Source organism: Psammomys obesus, unplaced genomic scaffold (assembly GCF_907164565.1).
Source record: "Psammomys obesus unplaced genomic scaffold, mPsaObe1.curated_primary_1811, whole genome shotgun sequence".
Taxonomy (NCBI): domain Eukaryota; kingdom Metazoa; phylum Chordata; class Mammalia; order Rodentia; family Muridae; genus Psammomys; species Psammomys obesus.
Window position 1 is genome coordinate 16,445,601 of NW_026591086.1, and position 23,330 is coordinate 16,468,930.

General features: G+C 39.4%; 1 protein-coding gene across 1 annotated transcript in view; it reads left to right on the forward strand.

Annotated features, from left to right (window-relative positions):
• The window catches only part of Sugt1 (SGT1 homolog, MIS12 kinetochore complex assembly cochaperone), a 45,418-nt gene extending 23,272 nt beyond the window's left edge, over positions 1-22,146 (forward strand). Inside the window, exons 11-13 of the mRNA XM_055609661.1 lie at positions 12,865-12,955; positions 18,122-18,303; positions 22,021-22,146. Of these exons, the coding sequence (XP_055465636.1) occupies positions 12,865-12,955; positions 18,122-18,303; positions 22,021-22,122 (375 nt within the window). The 3' untranslated portion in view covers positions 22,123-22,146. The remainder of the gene's footprint in view (positions 1-12,864; positions 12,956-18,121; positions 18,304-22,020) is intronic.
• Positions 22,147-23,330: the final 1,184 nt, after the last annotated feature.

Genomic DNA, 23,330 nt, shown 5'->3' on the forward strand with positions numbered 1-23,330 from the left:
ACCTTGTCTCCTTTTAAGACACATACCATTAAGTTAAAGTGGATGGGTAAAAACAAGGATTTTCCCCCTAATTTTAAAATTACATTTAAAATTTTAAATGTGTGTGTGCCTATAAGTGTGTGTGTATGTGTGGTTACATGAATGCATTCATGGGTAGAGGACACTGGTGGGAATTGGTTCTCTTCTTCTACCCGTTGTGTCCAGGGGATCAGTCTTGGGTTGCTAGGCGTAGTGGCAGGTGCCTTACTGACTGAGCCATCTCACTGATCCAGGAACAGTCATTTCTGAGTGTTAGATGTGGCTGCCTGCTGTTATTTTAGTGCAATGGATGTAGCAATCCACTTAGCTCACGTGCTTGTTGATGTGTCTGTTAACATAGATTAATAGTTTTACAAAAAGGTTTCTATTTAACGTGGATCTGTTCTCCAGCCTATTCAGTTATCGTGTGCATATGATACTTTCCTGGCCTACAAGGATGGTGGTTAAGGATGGGTGTGTTTCTTTTTCTGTTGCTCTTCACCTTATCTTTTGTCATAGGGTCTTTGACTGTACCATAGCTTTCTGTTTTATTTAGACTGACAGCCCAGTGAACTCCTGGAATCTACCTGTTTCTGGCGTGCAGGCTCTGGGGTTAAGAACAAATGACACAGCTGCATTTTCTGTGGGTGCTGGGAAGCTAAGCTCATGTCCTCATGCATGCAGAGCCAACACTTTATACTTTAGTGTTTTTAAAATCATGTATGTATTTGTGTTGGGGCACGTGCATATGAGTGCAGGAACCTAAGGAGGCCAGAGTGGATTTGTGAGTCACCCAGTATGGATTTTGGAAAAGAAACCTCTGCAAGAACAGTATGTACCCCACTGAGCCAGTTCTAACTAGCCTCTTAAGTTTTGATACACAAATACTCCCTCACACAATTTATAACAAAGTACTATAAGGATGAATCTGCATTTTGTTTTAATTTATTAGTCAATCTTATTTTAGGTTATTTTATTTATTTATTGGTTCTTTTGAGTACAGGGTTTCTGTGTGTAGCCTTGGCTGCCCTGGAACCTTCTCTGTAGATCAGGCTGGCCTTGAACTCAGAGATCTGCTTGCCTCTGCCTCCCAAGTACTGAGATTAAAAGCATGCACCACCACCACCCGGCTTTAGATTATTTTATTAAGAGGAAATGATGAATATATTTCAATTGTAGTTTGAATATATAATTTAGATTCTTATATATTTAAAAAATAAGAATACACAATGGAATAAGTTTTATAGTATTTTAAATGTCATTCCAAAGAAGTAAGTGGTAGTATAACTTAGAAAAGAATATAAAATTAAAAATAAAAACTATAGGATATGTAATCCTATACCTGTAATCCCAGCATCCAAGACACTAAGGTAAGAAGATTGCTATGAGTTTGAGGCAAGCATGGGCTACAGAGTGATTTTCAGGTCATCATGGGTTAGAGTGAGACCACCACCCCCCAAAAAAAAGAGAAAAAAATACAGTGTAAATAAAGCATGTGACTTGTGTAACTGAAAATAAAATAATATGGGTGAAATGCATCCTGAAATACTCAGGTAAAACTATGAAGTAGTTTATCGTAAATAAAAGCATATCATAAAGGAGTTAATGAAAAAGGAACTGTATAGGTGGGCATTTTACAATATAATCTGTTATTAACCAACATGGCTTCTCTATTCCTTGAATTAGGATGATGACCTTCATTCATAAAGAATAGAGGCAGAGGGTTGGAGTGGGGAGAATAAAGCTTAGAAGTAGTGTTTGCATTTACTTAAAAAAATTCTTTTGCCCTTTAAATAATCCTATGGTTTGTCAGGAACAAAGGTGGTTAATTATGGGCAGCTGCATTACACAGCACTCTGTGGGATGAAACAGAGTGAAAAAAGGGGTTGACCATTTTTAGTTACTAGTCCTGTCCACATAGAGTTAAATTTGTTTAATAATAGAATTTTGAGCAGTGAGTCACAAAACTGAGGCAGGTGAAGAAATGGTGAGTTTGGCTTTGTGTATTTTCTGTTAAGCATTTTTTAGTTGTTTTGGTTTTTAAGTCATCCTCATCCTCCTGCATTGGCCTTTGAATGCTGAAATTCAGATACTGTTCTTTTGTTATTGTCTCCCTCCTCCTCTCTCCTATTGCTAGGTATTGAACTGAGGGCCTTGTGCAAGGTCACAGATATGCTACACTTAGGAATATTCCCAGCCCGAGAGGTTCTTACTCATGTCCATTTGAAGTAATTTAAATTTCTGGGGCTATCCAAGATGGCTGAGAGGACACTGTATCTGTAGAGCAGGACAGCAGTGACTGCACAGCAACCAAGAGAACTCTGTTGGCCCAGACTGAACTCTGGGCCCTAAAACACCAGTGATTGTGTTTCCCAGGTAAACCCCACAGTGTGGAAAGCAATCGGGTCCATTCCCAGCTAAACCCAGAAGAGTTCCTGGGTCCCCGCAGGTGCTCAGTTGCCAGCCCAGAATCACACGCCAGTGTGCTCTGATCACCATTGCAGACTGAACTGCAATGGGCCCCACAACTCCAGAGACTGGGTTTTCTAGTTGAGAGAAAACCCCACAGGGAAGGAAGCAATCAGGGATGACCGACCTCAGGTCACCTAGACAATCCCTGGAAAGGGTCGAGTGCCCTGGCACTCAGCTGCCAGCCCAGAGACCTACCTGTGCTCCCAACTTACCATTCCAGACAGAACTGTGGGCCCCAAAGCAGCAGAGACTGGGTTTCCCTGTTGGGAGGAAATCCCACAGTGAAGGAAACATCAGGTTTCGACCTCAGGGCACCCGGCCGAACCCCCATCACCACCACAAAAAGTTCCCTGGAAAAGTTCTGGATTCCTGCTGGCACCCAGTTGCCAGCATAGAACCACCCATCTGTACCTGAGTGCTCTACTCACCATCCCAGACTGAACTGTAGACCCCAAAACAGCACAGACTGGGTTTCCCTGTTGGGAGGAAACCCCACGGAGAGAGAAACTTCAGGTCCAACCTCAGAACACCCAGCTAATCCCCGGAAAAGTTTCTGGGTTCTTACAGGCTCTGGGCTCTAGCCTCCTACCACACACTTGAGTGCTGCGCTCACCTGGCACTGATTAACACGTGGGTACTGGGGCACAGAGCTCTAACCTCAGATCTACAGAAGCCTGGGATCCATAGGATCAGCCCCGAGACACTGCTTCAAGGTGCAACCTGTCTCTAGTTAATTTGACCAAACCATGATGCTTCCTGGTTCTTCAAGTGGGCTGTGCCCAGCAAACATAGGTTAAGAGCAGCAGCAGCAGCAGCAGCTCAATAATTTAAGAGCAAGAAACCCAGTGGCAAGGCAGCTGTCTCCAGGACTTCTGGTGAGAGGAGAGCCCCCTGACTACCAATGCCCAGTTATCTACAGGTCCATACACCTGAGGTGAGCTGTGGCAATTCCCTGAGAAGCACCAGACATTCTGTGACCATATCCAAAAGGGTGAGGAAGCCTCCTCCAGGAACAACTAACTTCCTGCCAGGGGATTCTCCCCACCCCAGGATTCCAGTAGGCACCAGAAACTAACAGCTAACACCTGAGACAACCAGATGGGTAGAGGCCAACGTAAAAGCACAACCAACAAAAGCCAAATCAATATCGCATCTCCAGAACCCACTTATCCAGATGCAAGTAGCCCTGGACACCCTAATGTAAGTGAAATTCGTGATGACTTTACATCTATGCTTATGAAGAGGCTAATGGAGGAAACAAAATCTGTAAATAGAAGAAGATAAAGTCAAACAGATTATGGCCACCCATAAAGAAATACAGGAAGATGCAGCCAAACAGCGAGTGGCCTTTAGAGAGGAAATAATTAAATCACTGAAAGAAATAAAAGAAGGAGGAATATTCAAACAAACAAGTGAAGGAATTGGAGAAAAACAGGAAAATACAGTCAGACAGGTGAAGGAAATAAAAAAAAAAAAACAGTTCAGGATCTGAAGGTAGAATTGGAAAAATTGAAAACACAAATGGAGGAAATCTTGGAGAGGAAGATCTTGGGGAAAAAAAGTAGGAACTACAGAGGTAAGCATAACCAACAGACTATAAAAGATGGAAGAAAGCTCAGGTGTGGAAGATAATAATGGAAGGAATTGATGTATCTGTCAAAGATAATGTTAAATCTAAAAAATTCCTGATACAAACTGAGAAATCCAAGACAACATGAAAAGACAAAACCTAAGAATAATAGGAATAGAGGAAAAAGAAGATTCCCGTCTCCAAGGCCCAGGAAATATTTTAATAAAATCATAGAAGAAAATTTTCCCAATTTAAAGGAGAGGCCTATAACCCTCTATAAGAGGTCTAGTAGAGTAGAACAGAAAAGAAATCCTCCCAGCACTTAATAATCAGTCGTCATAGATGGAGAAAACAAGATATTCAACAACAACAAAAAATTTAAACAATACCTACCCATAAATCCAATCTTAAAGAAGATAATAGAAGGAAAAATACAACCCAAGAAAGCTAACTACATTCAGGAAAACACAGGAAATAAATAACCTCACTACAGCAAAACTAGAAGTAGCCAAGCATAGGAACACACTACTGTAACCAACATCAAAATGAAAGGATCTAACAGCCACTGGTCATTAATCTCTCTCAACATCAGTGGACTCAACTCTTCAATAAAAAGAGATGGGGGGGGTACTTCATTCTCATCAAAGGAAAATTCCACCAAGAAGGCATCACAATTTTGTACATGTATGCTCCAAATACTAGAGCACCCACATTTGTAAAAGAAACATTAATAAAACTTAAACTACATGTAGATCCCCACACATTCATAGTGGGAGACTTCACACCCGACTCTCAACAAAGGATAGCTCAACAAAACAAATTAAAGAAACAATGACACTAACAGATGTTTACAGAACCTTTCACCCAAACAAAAGAATTTACCTTCTTAGCACCTTGTGGAACCTTCTCCAAAATAGACCATATAGTTGGTTACAAAGCAAACCTCCCTCAACATATGCAAGAAGATTGAAATAATCCCTGTATCCTTTCAGACCACCATGGACTAAAGCTGGACCTCAACACCAACAGGAATAGCAAAAAGCCCATATGCACATGGATACTAAACAATTCTACTTAATGCCAGCTGGGTCGGGGAAGAAATAAAGACTTCCTAGAATTTAATGAAAATGAAGGCACAACAAACTAATGGGACACAAAGTAGTGCTAAGAGAAAAGTTCATAGCAAGTACCTTCATAAAGAAATTGGAAACATCTCATACAAGCAACTTAACAGGTCACCCAAAAGCCCTGGGGTGTGGGAAAACAGACACCCAAGAGGAGTAGACAGCTGAAAATAAAAGCAGGGCTGAAATTAATATACTAGAAACAAAACAAAGAATCAGTGAAACCAAGAGCTGGTTCTTTGAGAAAATAAACAAGATCGACAAACGGTTCCTCCCCTGTTGGTGTAGGAAAAGGGCATAGGGGCAGAAAAGGGTGGGACATGGTGGAGACAAGAGGGGAATACAGTGGGGATACAAAGTGAATAAATTGTAATAAAAATTTAGAAAGGTAGAAGCAGGAGGATCAGAATTTCAAGGTTATCCATGGACAAAAACTTCAGGCCAGCCTGTGCTACATGAGATGCTATTGCCACCCCCCCCCCCCCCCCCCCCCACACACACAAAAAAAAGGTGTGATCACTATTATAAAAGTCTCAGTATATTAAATGGCAAGTTGAAGACTGTCGTTAAGTCTCACAGACAGTTAAGGGTCATACAGACTACTGCTCACACACCAGCTTCACAGCTGTTTGCTGGGCATGGTGGCTCACTATGGAATTCCAGCACTTCAGAGATAAAAGTGGGAGGCTCATCAGTCCAAAATCATCCTTCTCTACACACACAGCTCTAGGATAGCCTGGGGTACATGAAACCCTGTGTCAAAAATTAATTTGTTTATATCCTTTTATTCCACAGGTGGACAGTATGTATGACACATGTTTCTAATAAACACTACATAAATACAACAAAAGAATTGATTTCTGTGAAGAGTTGAATAATTTAAGAAGTTGTATTTCATGTAATGTTTAACACCCAAATGGAGTTTGTATTTCAAGTAACCAAATAACTTTTTATTCTAAGTATGCTCACACTTATTTTTATTTGCTAAACTTGATGGTACTCCTTCAATATACATAGTATTCTTGTGAGAATCTGAATTGGAGTCTGATGTTAGCCCTGTGGATTTATAGAGTAAATGTTCTATTAGTTTTACAAAATTGAGAAAGAAAACAGCCTCGTGGGTTTTAAATTCTGCTGGAGCCAGCCAGCAGAGTCGAACGGTTCTTGAGTCGGAAGTGAGGATTAAAATTAATAAAATAAACACACAGCACACAGGAAACTTTTTAAAGGTCCAGACTCGACAGCAGCAAGTCTCAAGTCTCTGCCTCCAGCCCTCTGACCTCTTTTTTTGTGAGGATTTACTTTTAGCCAGTAAAACATCTCAGAACAATGGGTTAATTTTGACAAGGAGCCTGAGGAAGAGGTGTGACCCTCACAACCTATCCACCTGCTGTCACAAACAAAAGGAGATGGACTTGCAAGTTCTTCTCTGCCATTAGTAAAGGCCTGCTAAAAGCCATCTCTCGGCCAAGATTTAAATATCAAAGCAGGCCGCTGGAATCATGGCTCCCAACAAAATGCTTTCCTCAAATTTACACTGTAGTGAATAATTGCTCATTGGGCATGGTGGCATACACACATCCCAGCACTCAGGAGGCTGAGGCAGGCAGTTCTCTGTTGGTGTGAGGCCAGCCTGGCCTACAAAGTGAGTTTCAGGACAGCTGGACTATGTAGAGACCGAGTTTCAAACAAATGAAACCAATCAATAAGCAGTTGTCTGGGCTGGCCCAGGATGCACATTAAATTCTGACTGCCAGCTATGGGCAGTGATTTTTAGGTTTTTCTTTCTGAATGGAACTTAAGATTCCAAGGTTGTGTTCTGAAGCAGAGCTTTTTTTTTTTTTTTTTTTTTTTCTTTATACGTGTGTGTGTGTGTGTGTGTCCCTCCTCTAGTCCAGTGATAGGGGATGTCCTTTTCCCCTACTATCTGCCCCTAGCTTATCAAGTTTCATCAGGACTGTCTGGATCATCTTTCCTGTGGACTAGTAAGGCCACCCCGCCAGGGGGAGGTGATCAAAGAACAGCTAAGTTCATACCACTGACTGCCCCTGCTCCCCTTAGTGGGGAACCCATATGGGGAGATTGAGCTGCCCAGGGGCTACATCTGAGCATAGGGTCTAGGTCTTCTTCATGCATTGTCCTTGGTTGATTCATCAGTCTATGCACCCTACCCTTCTGGCCCAGATTGAGCTACAGCTACAGCTTTTTAAACCATTTTGCTTGAGAAATGTCCTGGGCATATATAGCTATATAACTCAAGCATTTACTGATAATAAAGTTTAAAGAAATTTATTAAAAAAAAAAAACTCTTTGGTTATACATAAAACCTTTCCATTTACTAAAATAAAAACAAATTTAAGGTTGCTGTTCTTGTTTGTTTTTGCATGAAGAGTTAAACTTGGTTGTTACTTGATGTGTCGAATGTCTTAGATATTTTCTAAGAGTTGTAATTGTCAGTTCTGGAAATGCTGCTTCACATAGATACATAGTGCAAAATGACAAGTACTTTTAGGGCCATTTCAGAAAGTGTTGGAAATTCTGTTCTAATCCCAAGCCAAAATTTGTCTATTTGTTTGTTTGTTTAGTGGTGCTCAAGTTGGCAACTCAAACACAATGTAACAATAAAGTCCCAGGATACATAGTTTGATACTTTAATGCTGAGGTATGATAGAAGCAGTATGTTAAAGTCTTTGATTTCTATAAGTACACCATTTTTTTAGTATTAGAAAATATGTGTTTTACAAGATATGATAAACATAATGAAATCTGTACACCTAAAGAAGATAATCAAGAAAGCGGATACAGGGTAAGATGATCAATCCTCACTTAGACAAATGGAATCTGAAAGACTCTACCTAGCAGTGTATCAAAGCAGATACCAAGACTCATAACCAAACCTTCGGCAGAGTACAGAGAATCATATGAAAGAAGGGGAGTTAATATGACGTGGAAAGAATAGGAGCTCCACAAGGACCAAATATATCTGGGCACAGGGTCTTTTCTGAGACTGACATTCAACCAAGGACCATGTATGGATATAACCTAGAACCTCTGCTCAGATGTAGCCCGTGGTAGCTCAGTAACCAATTGGTTTCCCATAGTAAGGGGAACAAGGACTGTTTCTGACAGGAACTCAATGGCTGGCTCTTTGACCTCCCCACCCCCCAAGGGAGGAGCAGTCCTGCTAGGCCACAGAGGAGGACTTTGCAGCCAGTCCTGAAGATACCTGATAAAACAGGGTCAGATGAAAGGGGAGAAGGTCCTCCCCAATCAGTGGACTTGAAGAGGGGCAGGGAGGAGTTGAGGGAAGGAAGGTGGGATTGGGAGGGAAGGAGGGAGCAGGATACAGCTGGGATACAGAGTTAACAAAATGTAACTAATAATAAAAAGAAAATATGTGTGCAGTAAAATTACTGCAGTTTGTAACATGCACTAGTCTTGAATCTCAGCTCAAGTGTTTCAGGCAGTATTCAGTTGATGTAGCATGTAATGACTGCACAGGGCAGACAGTGTGCATGTTGTGTTTTAGAGTCAAGGCTGCAGTGATACTGTACAAAGTAGTATTGGCAAGGGGTACCCAAATACCCTGGGCTCATTTCACATTTGGTTTTGAATTAACTTGGTTGTTGTGCATTTGTATTGCCAAAGCTTTTGTGGCTCCTGAATTCAGTTACACAGCTGGATATAGGTTTGAGAGACCTGCATTTAGAAGAAGCTGTGTTCTGACTCTGGCATCAAAATATTTTGCATATATAACCATTAGACTGCTGTTCTACAAAAAAACAAGGTGAAATTTTATTGTAATTTTGTATCCGTAGGGAATTAAGTGGTGAAATCTTTGGTTATTTCCTTTTCAAACAGCAGAGGGAGGCAGTGTTTCGTACATTAGTGCTAGGAAGGTGACTCCTTGGGTAAAGATCTTCCACACTCATGTGAGGAACCAGATTTCTAGAACCTACATTAAATCAGGTGGGTGTGGTGGCTGCTTCTGACTCGGTACACAGAAGGTGGAGGTAGGGAGTAAGCTGGCTTGTCAGACTAGCTCAAATGCCGTACTCTAGGTTCAGTGAAGACAGAAGGTAGAGAATGATGGAGGAGGGCACCTGATACTATTATACACACATACACATATGCACGCACGCCATGTTGGCATGCAAATAAAATGTAGATAGTAATCTTAGATGGTTCTGTTAAATAAGCTGGCATATGTAAAGCACTAAGGACATACTGAGTGTTCAACAAATACTATATACCTTCATAATTCAGATTTTTATATTCAGGCTAAAGAACAGTACATGCAGAGCTTATGAAAGGCAGAGAAGCATACAAAAGCACTGAAAGGTAACCCCTTTTACCACTAATGACATTTTAGCATGCTTCTATCTAGACATCTGCATCTTAATGTGTACTGCACTCACTGATGACATTTTAGTATACATTCTTTTTGAAAACAGCTATTTCTCAGTATGCATGAAACACACTGGAATGTTGTTGCTGTAAGGCAGAGTCTTCAAGAAGAGTAATATGAAACAAGGATTCTGGTGTAAGTCATAATGTATAATGGAGGAAAGAATATGATGATACCTTTGTATTGTGACTGATAGGTTGCCCTGGCATTTAGACAACTGATAGGATGTCTTGGCATTTAGTGAATATTAGAGTTAAGCAGTTAGAAGAGGAGGGGAGAACTATCTTCCTGTAAATTGCCCTCTGACCTGTACATGGTTATGCAAACCTCACCACACAAAAATGGAAAGCAAAACTAAAATGTAAAAAAAAAGATTAATTGATTCAATATTAAAAATAAAGGTAGATAATTGAATTAGCTCATGGGGTCCTGAGCTACTATTCTAACAGCAAAGGACTTAACTGTAAAGGACCAGTAAGAAAATGCTTGCAAGGCTTCTCCTGAAGACTAAGAACCAGTCGCTAAATGCAACTGTGAAGCAAATGGTTTGCAGAGTTTGCCAGGAAATAGCCGCAGCTCTTCAGGCCCTGTGAAAGAGCCTTCTACCACCAGTCTATACTGGCTGCCGAGAGGGGTCTTATGGCTTCTTAAGAAGGCAGTGTCTGAATGCTATGCTTACTTAGGAGTAGTGGTGGAGGAATTGTCCTCTGGGAAAAAGTAATAAATTCTCATAAACAGAGAGAGCCCTCAGAAGGGGATGGTGGTGTAGATCTGAGAACTGGTGACCCAGCAGTGTGGGCTCTTAAAGATGGCTTGCAGACACTGCTCTGAAAGACGCTATCTTGGAAACCTCGTGTGCACCTGAGAGTAATGTTTACATAAACCATCAAAGATGGTTTGTGTTGGGTGGGACATGTGTGCAAAGGTCAACACCTGCCGTCTGCTTCATCCCCCTTGCTGAGACGGGGTCTTTCACTGAGCCTGGGGCCCAGTGATCCCGTCTTCATCTCCTTACCTCTGCCCTCACGAGCACATGTTTCCATGCCCATTTGTACATGGGTGCTGGGGATCTAAGCTCGGTCCTTGGGCCTGTGGGGGCACCAGCAGTCACTTACCAACTGAGCCATCTTCTCAAACTTTTAAGGAAATGTTACTTAAGTAAAAATGAGTTGGTTTATTAATGGTTACAGTGAAAACATTTCTGAAACTGGGCAAGTAATTCTAGAAGTCTCTACCAGAATCATCAAGACTTAAAATTCATTTTTAAAAGCATGTACAAATTAAAAATTCTGAATAAAAAAGAATTCACAGTTCTACCCACCTTTTAAACTTAAAAAAAAAAATGTCTTAAATGGTTTGTTGCATGCTTGCTTCTGTCATAATGAATGAATTAAGGATACCTCCAAGTTCAAGTCAGCTGTTTCAGTTGAAACAGGTTGTTGCTAAGAGATTTGGCTTTATAAGGCTTCTTTGTTCATACTGCACAAATGCTCAGGTTACAGTAGCTTTCAGTAAATGTGAGGGCTAATATGTGCTGTTTTTCAGGTGAAACAGGAACTTTAATTTTTTTTATTTAACTTTTATTAATTACACTTTATTCAAGGAACTTTTTAATGAGTATGTACATGAACTTGATGGGAGTCGTTAGTTCACCAAGCTAGACTTGTATGCAATCTTTTTGTCTCTTGAAAGACCCTGGTTGAGGTCAATAGCTGTTTGTTTCCCTAGAAGCATTGAGTGTGTAAGGAGTAAGGGGCGAGTTCTAGGGCCCAACCCTAATCTGATTAGAGAAAAGAGCAACCAGTGCTTTTAACCTCTGTGCCTTGCACCCAACCTGGTACTCAGCACCCAACCTGGCTGCTCTCAGCTGCTTATAACTTCAGCTTCAGGGCACTAGGCTCCCTCCTTTATCCTTTGCAGGTGTACATGTGCACACAGAGCGTGTGCAGATACACACCATATACACACACTAAAAATAAAAGTAAAATGTTTTTAATGTATGCACCCTAAAACTATTGTATAAACTGTTTTGGTTTTGGTTTTTTGAGACAGTTTCGCTGTGTAGCCTTGGCTGTCCTGGACTCATTTTGTAAAGCAGGCTGGCCTCAAACTCACAGAGACCTACCTACCTCTGCCTTCCGAGTACTGGGACTAAAGGCATGCACCACCACGCCCAGCTATATTGTATAAAATGATTGGCAAGCTGTGTATCTATCTGAAATATAAATGAACCTGTTTTAGCTTTTGCCCTAATCCTAAGACATACTATTTAAAAGCAAAAATCTTAAAAAAAAAAAAATATAAAATTTGGGGCTGGAGAGATGGCTGAGAGGTTTAAGAGCACTGGCTGTTCTTCTAAAGGTCCTGAGTTCAATTCCCAGCAACCACATGGTGGCTCAAAACCATCTATAATGAAATCTGATGCCCTCTTGTTGCCTGCAGGCACAAATGCAGACAGAATACTGTATAAATAATAAATAAATAAATCTTAAAAAAAAAAGTCTAGACTTCCAAATATTGCAACAAATAAGAGTCTCAGCTTGAAATGATCTGTTTAATTATACAGTTGTCAACATTAGTATACTGTTTTTATACATGGAGTAAGATCTCTTAGAGCAAGTGAAATATACATGTGAATGTAAACCTCAGAGCAGTGTCCCGGATAGCATTGCCAACTTTGCTCTGTATGAATCTATTGCAGGGGTTGCGAGGATTCCCTAGCCTCTTCAGTGGGTGTCTGTATCCCCCTTCCACTTACCAACCTTAGGGCAGAGATCGGTATCTATTGCTATTGTCAAATGTGCCTCGAATGGCAGACTCCTTCCTGCTTAAGAACACCTTTGTAGAAGAAAAATAAAACATTTAGATATCAAAACCCTTAAAAACTATTTGGAGAGAGCGAGTGCACACACACACATGCATACAGAAGTTAGAGGACAACCTTGGAAATCAGTTCATTCTTCCTCCGCATGGGTTCCATGAATTGTCAGTCTTAGCCACATGACTTTTCCCTTGGGCCCTCTCATCAGCCTGAATTTCAAGACTGTTGATTGTAGTTTATGATATGGGTGTTGTCTTTGAGGGGTAAATTTTTAAAAGTAGAAACAAAGTAAATGTTTCATAATTCTTCAGATTTAACTTTATATGATTTAGACAAACTGTTAGAGACACTATTAATCCTTATAAAACTTTGATGATTTAAGAAAATTGCATTTTTTACTGTTTTATGTATCTTATATTGAGTAATGGATTTTATTTGGTGTTTCCTTCAGATTGAAATTAAAATGAAAAAGCCAGAGGCTGTGAGATGGGAAAAGCTAGAGGGACAAGGAGATGTGCCCACACCAAAACAGTTCACAGCAGGTTTGTATTTTGGCCTTGCTGGGGTTTAAGTTCAGTGTACAGTTGAAATTAAATAATAATGAGCATTGTCCCTACTTCATTATTTATGAAGAAAAGATACTTTGAGTATAAGAAAGTCATTCTCCTTTCCAAAGCTTGAACAGAGACAAATGGTGGTAAGGCCCCACCAGGGTTGGAATTGCCCTGTTGCCGTTATGCTTTACATTGAGAGTTGTTTGTGCTGCCTATTGTGTTCCTGATCCATACTGAGGTGGTTTGCATTGCTCATGTACCCCTTCCTATTCCTCCTTTATTCCTTTCTGTTTTCCCAGCTGATTTCTCATCTCTGAGTTCCTAGAATTTCAAGATTTCACAGAGCAGGGCATTTGAGCTATTTCTGTTATTAATACAAGCCAGTAAAGGGGGGCCTAGAAGAAGAGACAAATAGAGTTGATTCTACAGCCTTTTATGTGTTGAAGTCCATTCTAAGCATATATAATCAGCAGTTAAGCATCTTTTTACTAGTGGAATAATTAATCTGCAGGACCCTCTTAGAATTGCAACCTAAGAGTGTATTGTAATTGCCTGATTACTGAATAGGGAAATTTTTCTTTTTGTTATTTAATACTCAGAGTTGATGGCTGGAACAAGCCAATGTTGCATTTCAGCCATTTTCAGATTTTTAACCCTTTTGTTACAGTAGAAAACATATTTGCTTGTGACAACTTCTAGAAAGTGGGTTATTAACAGCTTCTATGTGTGTATGTCTCAGAATTTCATCTATGTATAGAAGTTGAAACACCCAGTGATAGCATCTTAACTAATCAGCAGCAAAGTTAGCAAAACCAGGAGAAGACAACAAAGATGATTCTAGTTGATTCTTCAAAGAGTGAAAGCTTTAAGGCCGTCTCTTGGGACTGATTCCTAGTGGTTTGGGGCTGAGGTTTATATAGTGAACAGCTGTATAATACAGTGTTCATATTAAAAGGCAGCCCAGTATTAGCTCTTTCCTTTTATAGGCTCAGATCACCTAGTGGGTTTGTGGAGGACTGGAATGCAGGGCTACAGAGTGTGGGAGTGGTTCTGGCAACTGCTGCTGCTTCCTGTGGGATACCTTTTCTAACAGTAGAGGTGATCTCTGCCGGCACAGTTGTCTGAAAAGTGAGTGAACAGACGCTTAGGTTGCTCTCACTAGTTCACCTACCATCTCCAGTTATTCAAGTTGTTCATGCATGTGTAGGTGGATGCATGCGTACGTAAAAGTTTTTCTAAACTGAATCTTTTAGAAATTCAGGATGCACTCCCTGTCCTGTTGTGTTGTGTGAAGAATTAATATGCTTGTCCGATCCTGTGTACTGCAAGCTGGAAACTGTAGATAAGGGCAAGTCACTTAACCTATCGGGGCCAGCTTTCTTATCTGTGGAGTAGAGATTAAAACTTCATTCCCATTCTTCCTGGGAGTCAGCATTAGAATTAATTAAATCCATGTTCTCAGCTCCTTAACCGTGTCATATATATTTTGTTTTCCTTGGCTACCAGTAAAATGTACAAATAGCATTTCCAGTAGTGGGAAGTGACATTTAGGCTCTTCAAAGCAATATGTATATCCTAAGTGAAACTATACCAGGTCTTCCTGGAATTTATTTTGATGGAGGATGGGTAAAGAAAAAGTGGTCCTATTTATAGGCACTGGCAAACAGAATATGTTTGTTTAGTAGTTTCTCAATCATCTTTAGAAAAGGGAAATAGAAAGAAGGAACATTTAGATTAGTGTTAGTGTGTTCCAGTGTGACAGGGAAATTTAGGATCAGCGTTTTGTTTTCTTTTCTCTCTTTTTTTAAAGCTCTGTAAGCAACGCTGTCTGCTACTGTAGCTACTTGGCTATTGACCATATGAAGTAGGATTAGTATGCATTGAGATGTGAAATGCATACCCAATTCTTAAGATGTATATATATAAAAAAGGAGCATAATGTGTTTTAGTATTTTCCAGTTGACTTTGTGTTGAAATACTATTCTTTCTTGCTCTGTTAGGTTTAAAGAGCACATTAAGGGCCTGGTGATGATTAAGTAAACAGGTGCTTATTGACAATGACAGGAGTTTGAGTGTGAGGACCTCCCTCCCCCAATGAATGAATGAGTGAAGCTTTAAAATTTTATTTTATGTGAGTTTGAGGCCAGCTTGGTCTACAAAACAAGTCCAGAACAGCCAAGGCCCTGTCTTGGAAAAACAAAACAAAACAAAACCAAAAAATCCACCAACTTAATTTTTTTTGTTTTGTTCTGTTATTCTGAGACAGGGTTTTTCTGTGTAGCCTTGAGTATCCTGGAACTATGAAGACCAGGTTGGCCTTTGGACTCAGAGATCTGCCTGACTCTGGCTCCCAAGTGCTGGGATTAAAGGCAGGTATCACCACCACCCAGCTATAAATGTAATTTTCAAAAATGATTATTTTTCATTTTTTGTGTTTTGGCTGCATGTTTGTATGTGTGCCATGTTTGTGCTTGTTGCATGTGGAGGTCAGGAGAGTGGTTTATCCCCTGGAGCTGGACTTAGGACAGTTGTGAGCTGCCATGGTGGGTGCAAGGAACTGAACCTGGTCCTTTGCAATAGCAGCAGTTGCTGCTAACTGCTGAGCCATCTCTCCAATTCCCAATACATGTAATTTTTAAAGTGAAATAAAACTGTCTCAGCTCCTTTTAATAACACAGTACTAAAATTGTTAAGTCCTGTGTGTATGTGGATTACATTTCTGGCTATTACTGTAGTTTCTAAGAACAGAGCAGTCTTAGACCTCCTAGTCATTTTGTTTGTTTGTCTGTCTGTTTTCCAGTTATTTGTGTGCCAAGATCTTTATTTTCTTAGTCTTAGAGGATCCCTTGAGTTGCTGGGCCAGTAGCTTCTGTATGCAAGTATCTCTATCCAAATAGATATACAAATTCCGTTGTTTTCTATATTATGTAGATAAGTTTATATGTTATTTTTAGATGCTGTATGAAGAGTATGCAAGTAAGTGAATTACTTTTAAGTAATTACTTGCAGTTACTTGTTTTTATTTAGTTTTAATTTTATGGGCAGTAGTGTTTTGCCTGCGTTCATGTTTGTGTAAGGGTATTGGATTCCCTGAAACTGGAGTTATAGGCAGTTGTGAGCTGCCTGTGGATGCTGGGAATTGAACTTGGGTCCTATGGAAAAGCAGCCAACTTAACTTCTGAGCCATTTCTTTAGCCTCATAGAGTTACTTAATATTTTCTATTGATGTAAGATCTGTGTGTATGTTTAGGAAAGGGAGCATTAACTCAGTATGTGGTAACATTTATTTTTAGAGCTTTTCTGCTTTGGAAGATACTTAAGTATCTCATAGAAAAGCTACATTTCGAATGTTACAATCGTGAGAGGTTTACTGGAGAAATGGTTTAGTGGTTTAGCCCACTCGCTGTTCTCATACAAAACCCAAGTTTGGTACCCAACACTCTAAGGGCATCTGATACCTTCTAGCTCAGGGCACTTGCATACACAGGGTACATATATGTAATACACAGGTACAAATAAACCTCAAAAAAAGCTGTAAAAGTATCTTTTATTTACTTGATTTAATTGTTAGCTTACTTACTAACCTAGGCCTCGTCCTGGAAGCTTCTAACCTCCGTATAATTTAATCTAGTCCTAGAATGTTTCAGCCTCTGAGACTTACTGCTGAATAAGCTCACCCTTTCCAGTTCTTTCTGAACTCTGGCTGTTTGTTTCAACTCAGCTGTTCTGGCTTAAACTCCTTTCTGAGCTGACTGATTCAAACTGGCTTCTCTCAGTTTCTCACTGATAGCTCTGGTTGGCTTTAAACTAATTCTAGAAATTTGTTCTAATCTTCTGGTTCATTCTTATTCTCTGGCTCATTCTGTCTTTGCCTGTGTCTAGCTTGTTCTCTCTTCAACCTGTCTTTGTATAACTGTCCTGTTAAAACTGTCTCTGAATTCCACGATCTGAACTGCCACAAACCTACCTCCAACTGCACTGCCTTTCAACTCACAGACTCAATTGAACTCCCTGAACAGAGCTCAGAGATCTGCTTGCCTGTGTCTCCTGAGCACTGGATTAAAGGTGTGCACCACCACTCCTAGACCTAAGCTTTTCTTTACCTGAAACTTGACCTATACCAGGCTGGCCTTAAACTCAGGGATCTGCTTGCCTCTGTCTCCTGAGATTAAAGGCATGTCTGTATTCCCAACAAAGCAGCCATGTTGCTGGATTAAAATTCTCTACAAAAAGCTTTAGACATTTTAAGATGAGGTAAGCTTTTTGGTAGTATTTGGAATTGACATAAGTATTTTGCATATGGGAGGCATTCATTCTGCCATTGACCAACATCCCTACCCTCTTATATGGAGCATCCTAAAAGGGTATGTGTGCGCACTGGTATTTTAGAAACCTTTTAAACCTTTAAAAAAAAGGTTTACTTACCTGATGTATGTGTTTTGCTCACAGGTATGCCTGTGCACCTTGTGTGCCTGGTTTTTCCGGAGGTCAGAAGTGGGCTTTGAAACTATAGTTATGAGTGGTTGTGAGCTACCCTTTGCTGCTATTTTCAAGCCTTTGCTTCTTTTTTAAAGGTTACTTGTTGGGGGTCACAGGACAACACTGTAGAGTCCCTGTCTTTCATGGGTTCTAGCGATTGAACTTGGGTTATTAGGCTTGTGGGGCTCCTCACCCATCTCCAACCAGCTTTTAACTTTTAATTTTCTCCCCTCTCTTTTTCTTGAGACAGTTCTCATTAAGTGCAGTCTGACCTTAATCTTAATCATGTAGCCCAGCCTGCTGACTACATTACAATTTTCTTGCTCCAGCTTCTTGAGTAACTTTTCATACAAGAAGTTCTGTCTACTTAACCCAGCTTCTCCTGTGATTAGCATACAGTGTTTTTAGTCTAGCTTTGTGTATTGTATCAAAAACATCCACTTTGTTATTTTGCTTAGAGGAAGTCCTAGATTTTGTAGGATGCTAACTGATTCAGTTTTTGAAATGCAGATCTAATTATTGGTATGTATAGCAAAGAGACACTTAATGCACACTTGAAATTCAGTGACCTAAACTACTTGCTAAGATGTTCTGTATACTGTGGTCACAGCATTTACATATTTCTTGACATAATCAAACATGCTGATTAATCATTTCTGTCTTTTCACTTTGTAGATGTAAAGAACCTGTATCCATCATCATCTCATTATACCAGGAACTGGGATAAATTGGTTGGTGAAATCAAAGAAGAAGAAAAAAATGAGAAGCTGGAGGGCGATGCAGCTTTAAACAAGTTATTTCAGCAGATCTACTCAGATGGTTCTGATGAAGTGAAGCGTGCCATGAACAAATCATTTGTAAGAATATGTTTATAAGAGTGAACTTTAGACATTTTAAGTAAGAACAAATAGTGAGCTTGTGGCCAAACTGCATGACCCAGATAGCTGGGAGAGTTTTTTTGATAGACTTTGGCTGAACATTTATTTTTTCTTGTTCTAGACTTAAAAGTAGTGGTTGGGGAAGTCCAAAACTTACAGAAGGGATGAGAAACAAGTGGCTTATTCTAACTCGCTTGTGCATTAGGAGTTAGAAAGCAAAGAAATACTAAAATTGGGGCATTGGTGGAAATTTACTGTTTAGTTGAATTTGTCACAGTAGCTCAATGAGCTCCCTCTGTTTTATCTTCTAGAATCATACATATGTTTTCCTCTTTAAAATGAAGAACTTTCTGGCATGGAAATTTCTAGAATAGTATTGGCTTAGTAGAAAGTGTCCATTTATTATTCAGTGGCTTAATTTCTCAATTGATTAAGAGAATTTGGGCTTTTGCTAGAGTAGCCTAACTACCATCTGAATCAGGCCTCCAGTTCTGAGGTCTTGACCATTGACTGTTCTTACACTGCATAAATTGTTTATTTAGACATAAAGTTGTGTGTTTGTTTGGCGTACATGCATGTCTGTGTTTATGTATGTGCCTTTGGAGGTCAGAAAAGAGAATTGGAGCTACTCAAACTAGAATTTCAGGCAGTTATTAGCTGCTGTGTAGATACTGGGAACTGAACCCTTCTGTTGCCCCAGGCTGGCCTTGAGTTTGCTGCGTAGCTATAGATGTCCTTGATCTCTTGATCCCCTGCCTCCATTTCCCAAGTACCAATGGGCCATCTTACCTAATAATTATTTTTCTTAAAGATATAACCATGAATTTTACCAGGAACATTATTGTCTACTCATGTCTTTCCAGGCAAGAAACTTACCCTTACTATTGACTTTTAAAAAGTGTGCCAGAGAAAATGACCATATGTCAGGTCAAAAGATGCATTACAGAATCCACATCTATTTTCATACAGAAAATTGATAGTTAAGAGAGTGAAATATATCCATAAAGTAAGCTATCTGTGTGGCAACATTGACCTTAAATGCAGAGCTTGCTTCTGTCTCTGTGGAAAGACAAAAGACTGTCCTTTCTTCAGTCTAATTGTGTAAGACCAACATACAAAATAATGAGGAGATGCTAAATTCTATAAAGAGAGAAAGGAAAATTGTCTTCAGTAAATATGACCAGATTATCAACTAGAGTCACTTCTGTGAGTTTTAGAATTGAGAGTCCTCTTAGGAGTAGCTTATTTTACAGACTTGTCACATTTAATTCAGTCATTTTATTTGAAGCCTGCTATGTGCCTGGCCATATGATTAGGACTGCAGTGTAAGTACATTCGGCTCTTTGCATGGATTCCACATCTGTGGGTTCAACTAACTTGTGATTTGAAAGTGTTAGGGGGAAGAGTTTTATTTATATTGAGTACCTATTATACAGACTTTTTTCTTGTCATTCCACAAATAACACTATATGTCGGCAACATGATAGTTCTGCAACATTGGATATTATGGGTACTCTAGTGATGATTTGTAGCATAGTGAAAAGGTGTGCCTAGGTTATATGAAAATTCTGAACCATTTTATATAAGAAGTTTGTAGCATCTGCAGACAGTGTTGTATGTGGAAGAAGACATGCCTGGATCCTCTGTCGATAACAAGGGATATTTATGTTAGTGAAATATAGTTCATGCCTTTGAAGAACTGTTTTTGTTGTTGTTGTTGTTGTTCTAGTCAATAAAGAGAAGTAGACATATAGAGTCAAACTCTTAAGTGGATATGATGGTAATCCAGCACTTGGGATGCTGAGACAGGAGGGTTTTGAGTTCAAGGTCAAGTCTGAGCTACATAGCAAGACGCAAAAAAAAAAAAAAAAAAGAAAAAGATAGGAATCCTTAAATTGCAAAGGTGCCATGTGTATTAATGGTAGTTATAGAGCAGATAGATTGGGATTACAGCCTGGTAGCTAAGAATCTTAAGAAAGATGGCTGGGGAAATGGCTCAACAGATAAGGTACTTGCTGCCAGTCATGATCATCTGAGTTAAATTCCTGGGTCCATTTGTGCTGGAGGGAAAGAGCTGACTTCTACCAGTTGTCCTCTGCCCTCTACATTTGTGCTGTGGCATACCCAGGCCCATACACAGGTGTACTTGCACATGCACTAACTAAATGTAATTTAAAAATAAGAGTCAAAGCCCACCAAGAGGTGCAGACATTCATGCGTGGAAGATAAGGTCTAAAAACCAGGCTAGAGAGTAGCACCCATGCAATGGAACTCAAAGGAGTTTTGCAGAAGGCATTGATTATCTTGAGGTTCCAGTTCAGAAGGGTGAATAACTTCCTGCATTTGTCAGAATACAGGTAATTAAAAGATTGTAGGTTTTAGGAATTTACATTGTACTCTGCTTTGATCCACATCAGTGAATTTTTACCACAAATACATGGAAGTTTTGTCTGTTTTCGAAGTGTGAACCTTAGCCTTTAACAGCAGAGATAGCTCTCCAGTCCAAGTCTTTGACACAGCTAGGTATTGCTTACAGTTGGCCATGTTCTGAGAACTCTGTTGTTGGGTGATTTCCTTGTTAGGTAACACCATTGGGTGTGTTCATACATCTGGATAGTATAGGTCAGTCACTTGATGTAGCCTCTTTGGTGTGTGTTGCAGGGGTTTGCCCATGCTAGGCATGTGCTGTCGTGTTCATCTGTACCCACAGCCTGAGGTGACTTTTCAATGTCATCAAGTTTTCGTGAATATAAGATGTTTGAGGCTGCAGCAACTGTAACAGAATATTATTTGACAGTAGACTTTTATAAGTGTAGAAGTATATTTTAATATTACAAAAATATAGTTTAGTAAATAAACTAATAATATTTGTTTTCACCTATTATGTACTGTATATAATTGCATGAGCTGTTCTTATATATGGCTAGCAATTCAATGAGTTTGACTACACAAGTATCACCGTAGACACTAGAGTTGTGTATTATATTATGGATATTATAAATGGCCACAATATCACTCTGCAGCCAGAATTCTTCATCTATTTGTTGTAATCCTATGACATCACAATTTTAAGTACAATTCATTGTTGACCAAAACAGTTTAAAGGAAGGTATGGCTTCGTGCACATGCTAGGATTATTGGTGGGTTGTATATTCACTGCAATGTAAGTAGATAACCAGGTCACAAGGTGTTGGCTTTGTGTATCTCTTTTGTATGTGTCTTAAGTAAAAAGATTAAAATTCAGAGTACACTAGAGTGTGTTTGGCAAAGAGGGAGCATTAAGTGTAGATCCTTAAAGTTCTGTTTAACTGGCATAAAAAGGTTTTTTTTTTTTCCTGGCTTTTACTGTTTTTAGCAAAATAAAATTATGTAATTTGGGGGGAAAGGAATTTAGTTTTCTATTAAAGGGAAATGTTCCATATGATGCCTCTACCAATGGAAGAATATGTGGTCTTGAATATGGCAGTGTATGTGTACAGGCTGTGCCTACCTAATTACTCTAGGATTGTCTTTAGCCAGGTGTCTTCAAACTTGCTGACCTCTCTGGAAAGCCCAAGATAATAAAAGTATTGTGTTTATACTGAGTTATTTTTAGTAGCCTATATTTGGGAGAGCATGTTTGGTTCATTTAAAGGAAAGATTGTATTTTGATATATAATACAGAAATGAACCTTTCTTTTTTTCTTTTAATTGCAGATGGAGTCTGGTGGTACAGTCTTGAGTACCAACTGGTCTGATGTAGGTAAAAGAAAAGTTGAAATCAACCCTCCTGATGACATGGAATGGAAACAGTACTAAATAAATCTATTTGCTATCACTGGATTGCGTTTGTTCGCGAGTGCCCATTGTGTGCTTTATCACATTCTTGAGTTTCAAACAGTATCTTTTTGAAAGATTAAACCTCCTTGCCTCTTTGTGCTTTAGAAATGATTTTCCTGCAAATATTCTAAAGAGTGAGGATCACATATTATCATTTCTATCCTTAAGGATTTCATATGTCCTGAAACTGAATGAAATGTCATTTGCTCCTAGATAGATCAGCTCTGTCTAGATATGAAGTGAAGAAATCTCTAATGACATCTTGGATAATTGCCTTATTTTTGTTGCGGTGTTCTGTTAATAATTTATTAGACCTGGCAACTTTTGTGGGCATAAAATTTTCCTCTTCAGTGTTGTATTTACTTTTAAGAGCTGCTTTTGAATGAGTGTTGTAAATTTTTCTATGAAGGGTCTTTTATTTACTTTTCTCTTAGGTTTTTAATTAAGAACTTTGAGAAATTAACTGCAGAGAATTCCTTCGTTTAGTTTTTATGAGGAGTATTTGGAATTGCAGTCTTCCAAATTGTGGAATAAAGCATAGATTCTTGAGTTTAACACTACACAGATTTAACTTTCTAGCGGTTATCTTAAGCAGAGCCTAAGAAGGCTCTAGGGAAGCGAACTCCACTGTTTCCACCTTTGTACTGGTTTCAATACTTTGGTTTTTAGCTATTTCACGAGTAAATCAATGTGCATGTATTTACTATTTTGTGCCTGAAAGACACTGAAAGAACCTGTAGATACTTCTAGGGTAACAAAAATGGAAAGATGTCTTTAAGTTCAGAGTTTTTAACAGCTGAGAGAAGGAATGGTTGAATGCTGGACTAAAGAATAGTTTATTTTTTATAACAAACCAAAAACTGCATTCTATGACTAGAATTATTTCTGTAATAATGCACATATCACAGGTGACTTGCAGAGTCAGCATCATTTTTGTGGCCAGGCACTCCCTTGTGACCTCAGAACTGACCCTGAAGTGAAGGATAAACACATGGCAAGCATTTCAGCTGTAGAAAGTGTAGGAATTTAGTTCCTTCCTCTTCACCCTTCAGTATGACGTATTTAGAGCATTCATACAGGTTCAGTGAGCTGGTCCCAGACCCTTTGTTAACAGCTTCTGGAAGGACACTGGAGCTTGTCTCTGAATTCCTGGTTCTTTTGCCTTGCCTTCCAGTGCCTGCCAAGTG